General features: G+C 42.7%; 1 protein-coding gene across 1 annotated transcript in view; it reads right to left on the bottom strand.

The window, feature by feature from the left end:
* The window catches only part of T265_03144 (hypothetical protein), a gene marked incomplete at both ends in the record, with an annotated part of 9,188 nt that extends 7,373 nt beyond the window's left edge, over positions 1 to 1,815 (bottom strand). Inside the window, one exon of the mRNA XM_009167557.1 lies at positions 1,704 to 1,815. Coding sequence (XP_009165821.1) covers positions 1,704 to 1,733 — 30 coding nt within the window. The remainder of the gene's footprint in view (positions 1 to 1,703) is intronic.
* Positions 1,816 to 6,360: the final 4,545 nt, after the last annotated feature.

The following is a 6,360-nucleotide window of genomic DNA, read 5'->3' as shown; positions in this document are numbered from 1 at the left end:
AAACTTTCATGTTATGCACACGGACCGATGAATATATTGATATTTGGTTAGTCGAGAGCTGGGAAAAACTCATCGGAATTGTTGAAACCCCTTAGTTTTGTTATTCCCTTATCCAATCACTGCCTCAGGTCATCTCTCGTCTACAATATCTACGATATTCCTCCCTGCGATTTAATTAAACTGTCCACCTTCATCGAACAAACCTCCACAGGGAACAGCTCTCCCGTTATCGTCATGTAACTCAAGCTAACTTGTTCCCAAAGCGATCTCCCTTTACCTTCTCCCTTTACCTTCGCCAGTCATAACCGGCATGACTCAACCACTTCAAGAGGATATCTGGTCGATGAGCACGAGATAATTGGCATGAACAAGACTATGAAACGAGCTAGGGTAGCATAGATGAAAACTGATGTATACTTCAATTTGGATCAGTTAACTAGTTAGCTTTTCACTTATGCATCCTGGTTCGGACCGCTACACTGCTGAGACCGTCTATCACAAATACTGATGGATCATACACTTGCATGACCAAGTGGAATGCTGCAGCTCAAAAGAGGGATCTGTTTTTCTTTCATTCGTGCGATAGGCTAAAACTGAGATCGTGAGTGTGACATTTCAATTCATTCAGGCCAAGATGAATGTCAGTAAAACCAAATGTGTTTGTAAAGACTGTACAACAGCCCAAAATAATTTTCGTCACGTTTCGGGACAGACACGTAGCCGTGGACCTCGTGATTATCGATCGACAAGCAGAAAATCAATTTGATTCCAGGCTCGTTTGCAGACCAATTTCTACGTTGTAAATGCCGGAACCGATGGATCGCGAGGTGATATAAAACATGCGAGAATTTGTTGAAATTCCTCCTTCTGACGGAAGTACTCATATGGTAGGAATGCAGCCATGTATGGTGGGCAATATAAAATATCAGAACGAAGGTCTTGGTTGCAGAAAAACTGAGCTATCCCGAGTATGCCCACATAGAACGCAAGACTCAGAACAATACTAGTTTGAGGATTTTGCTTCTAGGGCGTACCACTACACAGTTCCGTGCTGCGGCTCAACAGATAGGGGATCTTAGTAATAGTGGAAAGGATGTGCAATAACCTCAATCCGACATCTCGGTAAGTAGCTGGATTTGAAAACAAATCTGAGACTAAAAATGGGTCAGCAGTAATCCTTGCTTTGACGGGAACTCCACACATAGTTAAATTGATTTCAGGAATGATTGCCTGTTTCGCTAGTCGCATTAGGCATCTGGTCTAGCTGACACTATTCTGGTGACACTGTCATCAAACTACATGTCGATTTGGTGACGGCTTTCAGGTGAACATTGCAACAGAAGCAGCGAAATTTGGTTGCTCAAGTTGAGGATCAACACGGATGTCTATGACTAGAAGCTAGCCAGTCAAATCAAAATGAGTAAAGTGATGGCGTAACAAAATCATTTTCCCGTATATCGAACATCCCAGACATTATCCAGTTGGCAAAATTGACCAGGGTACCTGAAAAGTGGGCTGAGTCCTGTTTGGTCTGTTTCGAGTCGTGTGAAGCGGCCCGGGCCAGATATAAGATAAGCGCTATTCATCGCCGAGATTAACGCTACTTGCCGGACGTTGAAAATTATGATTGTACTCTTCTGAACAAGTCTCTGGTGCAACCTCTTAGCAAGGTGGCTCAGTGGTCAGAGGTAGAATTCACTGACCGGAACGTGGTTCGAACCCGACCTCTGCATCTCGACTTCTCTTGTCTAGGCTTTGGCAACTTGGCGGTATCCCAACCCTCGTTATTCCTTCGGGTGTTATGGCAGCTAGGCACTGAGAGATTGTTAAAGCTGGATTATTATGTAACCTGATCGATTCAATTGCGTTTCCCTTGTTGAGCCGCCTGTGTCTAGTGTGTGCCGGGACAGTATTCTTCAATCGTCTGCCCCTTCGAGTTGTATGGTAGTTGGGCACCGAAATGGTTATTTTTTTTAACCATTTCTCCTATGTACATTGCGTCAGAGCTTCCACCGTGAATATCGTAGACGCATTGTTTCCTACCCCCGCTGGTTTAAAGTATTCCGGAAATACCAATTGTACCTTCGGTGTTGTCAAACCTCGTCTGGTTCCGGAGCAAAAGTTCGACTAGAGTCTTTGGAATTCGTCTGCAGATTCCTTCACCATATATGAAGAGTTTGTTTTCCTGATTTCTGCCTTAGTTTTCTCTCGTTCTTGACATTCTCGAGGAAGGAGATAGGCTACTCGTTGGTTTTCATCATACCTTTCGTGAGTCGCACACACTACCTTCAGAGTTATTGCCAGAGTTGATCTTATTTTCTCTGAGAACTAGATCTTGTAGCTTAGTGACCTTAGTAAAGCAAATGTAATTTAAATTGTCAATCAGAATCGGTAATTACATACTTGAAACCACTCCAGTTATTGAAAAACAACTAGAAAGACTGACTGTAAGTTGATGACCATTTGCGCCGCAAGGAACACCTCTGTATTCTTTGTTGCGTCCCTGTTATTTTGTCACCAATCTGACAATGGCAAACACGCGGTGGAAACCCAAAAGCGTTCAGCAACTTGGAATTTAGGTATCCCAGATTAATACTCACCACTGATGGTTGGATCGAGAGCCCACGGTTACCTCGTTTGTCTGATACCTTTGAAGGTTGGGCCTACCTGATGAGCTTCAAGAATGGCGAAGCTGGTCGTAAGCTGTTGAAGAATTTTCAGACACCTTATGAGTAGTGTATTACGTTTATAAAAGAAATACGTCTCTGTGTAAACAAAAATCGTCGGGCTGAACAGGAAACACGATATGCGGGCTAGTACACTTACCTAAACAAGCTAATATCCATGTTCACATGCAATGGACATGATTCTCCGATGAGCTAACAAAAATCAAATGTGAAAGAATTGTCAGGGTTGTTGACGTCCTGACGAAGTTATAAGGACAACACAGAAATCCATTTTACATGCTCCATTTGGTGGCCGCATAATCTTAGGTTTTGATACGCCCGAAGTACAGTTCTTCCTTACGAAAACCTTGGGGTGGCCACTAAGTAGCTGTTGTACAGGATGTAGTTAGGCTACTCCATTCAAACACAACTACGCAAGTCTTCCAGCGTCAGTGAGCTGTTAGTTCCAAGGGTGGCCCACAAGAAGATGGGTCGTACATGGATCCCCAAAAGTAAACCTTTTTTCACGCCCCCTGCTGTATGTCACAGATAGTAAAAGTGACAACTTTTTTCACTTAAGCAGTCAGCAAATTTCACCTCTTGATGTTGCCGATGATATCAGCAGATACGCAGTGCTTGAGTACCTTTTGCTCCTGTATTCTGACGTGTGACTGTGAGTCTGGATTTCATGATCGGGTAGACTAATTTTGTATACACGGTACAACTCACTCGTTTAGTAAACTGTTCAACAAAATTTTTCCCTGTGAAAACGGTGGAACATGAAGCAAAACGAGATCAAAAGATTGTTCACCAACCCTGACGCACAACTAGCTTGCAACAACCCTGTACGAACACATGACGGTCTGCGTTTCTACGCTGTGTGGATGTCCACATAGTTTGGAAAAAAGGGGGGTTAATTGAGGTCTAAAAGAATGGAGACTCATTATCACCATTATCGTCAGCTGTAATAACCACGTACTTGTCGTACAGTGGTTGTGGCTGCCGCAGGTGCGTTCACCGATGATTCAGGAAGGTGGGGCAGGTAGCTACACACTGGAGGCGGGAGCTGGTAAATTCGTGCGTAAATACAACACTGTAGGTGAACTTTTAATTGGGTGGATTGGGAAGGAAGCTATGCGCTGAAGGCATTAGCCTGGGTGCATGAGCGCCATTGAGGGCGCGACTGGACCATGTCTGACAATTCTCTAACCATTGATATGGACCGTCTCGGTGTCCCCATCCAGGAAGACCGCAATGCCCAGTGCGGTTGAGTGTGCTGGTAATGGCTTTTACGCTTTGCTGCCAGGTCATTGTTTGACCGCAGTGAAGAATGGAATGTGTGAGAAAACAGGGGCCTGGTTTGGTTCGGCTTTCATTGAATACCTCCAAGCACAATCGCACTGCGTTATCCGATAGTTTTAAATTCCATACATACATACATACATACTCGCCGTCTGTTGTTTCAACGGCATCATGTTTGGGCTGGCTAATAGCTTGCACAGTCCTTTGCACGACAGTGTATTGATCACATTTCCTCGGGTCTACATTGGCATCTAGGGCTCGCATGCAGGACCGAATTTGGTTGCACAAAGTATCTGTAGTTTCCCTACTATGTGTAGGCGTTAACAGTAGTTTGAATGCTTATAAATAGCAAATTCGATTCGGATGCCAACCATTCTAAAGGACAACAGTGATAGTAAGGACGGGAGCATCAAAGACAGTCTCGTGAAATCCTCTTTGTTAAAGACATCACCGTTCACAAAACGCTAACAAGAACACTGACACCGGTTCAGAATTGGTACGCATCTTTAACATATCGTTTTGGTTAGACATACAGAGGAGGACTACATTAGAGTCCCTCGTTTTACGGAAATTCATAGAACTGGGACTCAAATAATCAACTATGTACTTACCTCATGTACAACCTTCCTTGCATGCTCCTTTTCTATGTTGGAGAAATACCCTCTGCAGTCGTAGACAACTTCTTCAAGAAGCATCCGATATTTCTCCCAATGACCGAATGTTCCTTGAAACACGATCAGCCAGAACATGATAAAAGTGAAGGCGAGACAATCAGGTCGGACCGAAGGGTACAGTTTTGTTCCCATTCGCATGGTCTGTAATTTATACGATGAAAGTTATCCTGAAAGGATGACCAGTCACGAAAGTAACAAGACTACTTTAAACAGTAGAGATGAACTGTTCCAGATTGGCCGTTTTTTATATTCTTTTTTTTGCACTCGTTCAGTACTATGCAGAGTGGTATTTATCCCATTCAAGTGTGTAGCTGTAGCTGTGTTTTTCAACCTGACCGGGATTTGATGAGCAGTTTCAGTATTTGAAAAATTTCGCAAAGCACCATTTAGACTGTGTGTGCATCCAGCCCTATGTCCGATTGCTGCGTTTACTGAAGCTACGCACCAAAATGTATCTGCTCAATGTGATTTTCATGTCTTTGTTGCAATTGCAGTTGTGTGGAATATTAGCATGAGCTGTTATCCTATTTAGTAAATTATACAAATTATTACTAAATTAAATTTATTAAATTATTATTACTTTCTTATTTTTTATTATTATCAAAATTAAATTATTGAATTAAATTATACGACTTCTTATAATTTCTCGAATTCCAACCCACGTTTGGATGGAGGGGTTTTGAATTTTAAAAGAGATAAATTTATATCACTCCTCTGGTGCTGGAGAGTTTTCCGAACAATGGTGATGTGACTGAAAATTCTAAAAATCCTGAAACCACCTACAACCGGTTCCTGCAGTCCATCCCCTTGTGATATTTCGGTAGGGTACTCCGAAGACAACGGCAGTGCGCCAGGGCACACTTTGAGAACGCTTTATTTTCACGCGTCTGTTTTTTTTAAAACAACATGTTTATACAGTTGGCTGTTGATTAGGCAACAGTTGATCCGTTCACCCAGCAGGTTCGCAAACGTTTCGTAACCATGCGAGAGGATATTACCACTGCGCATCCCTGGTATGTAATAGACATGCTGGGATCGAAACATCGAGTTTACGAGATAACTGGACAGTTGTGTAGTGTGTTTTCCAGCTTTTCGAAGTTTTTACGGTATACAGAGCATCGAATTTGCGGGTTAGACAATATGCCATGCAGTGACGAATCAGTTCAAGAAGATGCTGTATCAAACCTTAGTAATTAGAGAAGTCTTCACAGAAGTGACTGTTCCATTTATTAGTTAGTATCATGCCAAACATAGGATCCGAATCGAGGATGACTCAGGAGCAAACTGACTGCTGTAAGTAGTGAGTAAGACCCACGAACGGTAAGACGAAGGTGTTCATATATCCTAAGCACTTGTGAAAGCTTCCAGTAAACGAACTTCGTGATCAGTAATCCAAACTGCTTTTTGTACACGTTACGGTAGTTTCAGATATCCGTTTCCGGTTTCCTCATGCAAAATCGTGCTTATATGTTTTGAAAGACTGAAAATCCATGGTAATTCACGTTTCACAAGTGTTGGGATAGACTGGAACTCAATGCCATGAATAAACCGATTGCATACACTTGAATTGAGCAACAGGTGTTGAGCGCTTGAAGTCACGCAGGATGTAGGAAACTTGCTCCAATAGCACACACTGAATCGTGCCCGAATGCATCCAGTTCACCATCCTCATCACAATCATCATCATCATCATCATTATCATCATCATCATCATCATC

Source organism: Opisthorchis viverrini (assembly GCF_000715545.1).
Source record: "Opisthorchis viverrini unplaced genomic scaffold opera_v5_43, whole genome shotgun sequence".
Lineage (NCBI taxonomy): Eukaryota > Metazoa > Platyhelminthes > Trematoda > Opisthorchiida > Opisthorchiidae > Opisthorchis > Opisthorchis viverrini.
The sequence above is the reverse complement of the archived record's forward strand: the minus strand, read 5'-3'. Positions and strand labels throughout refer to the sequence as shown.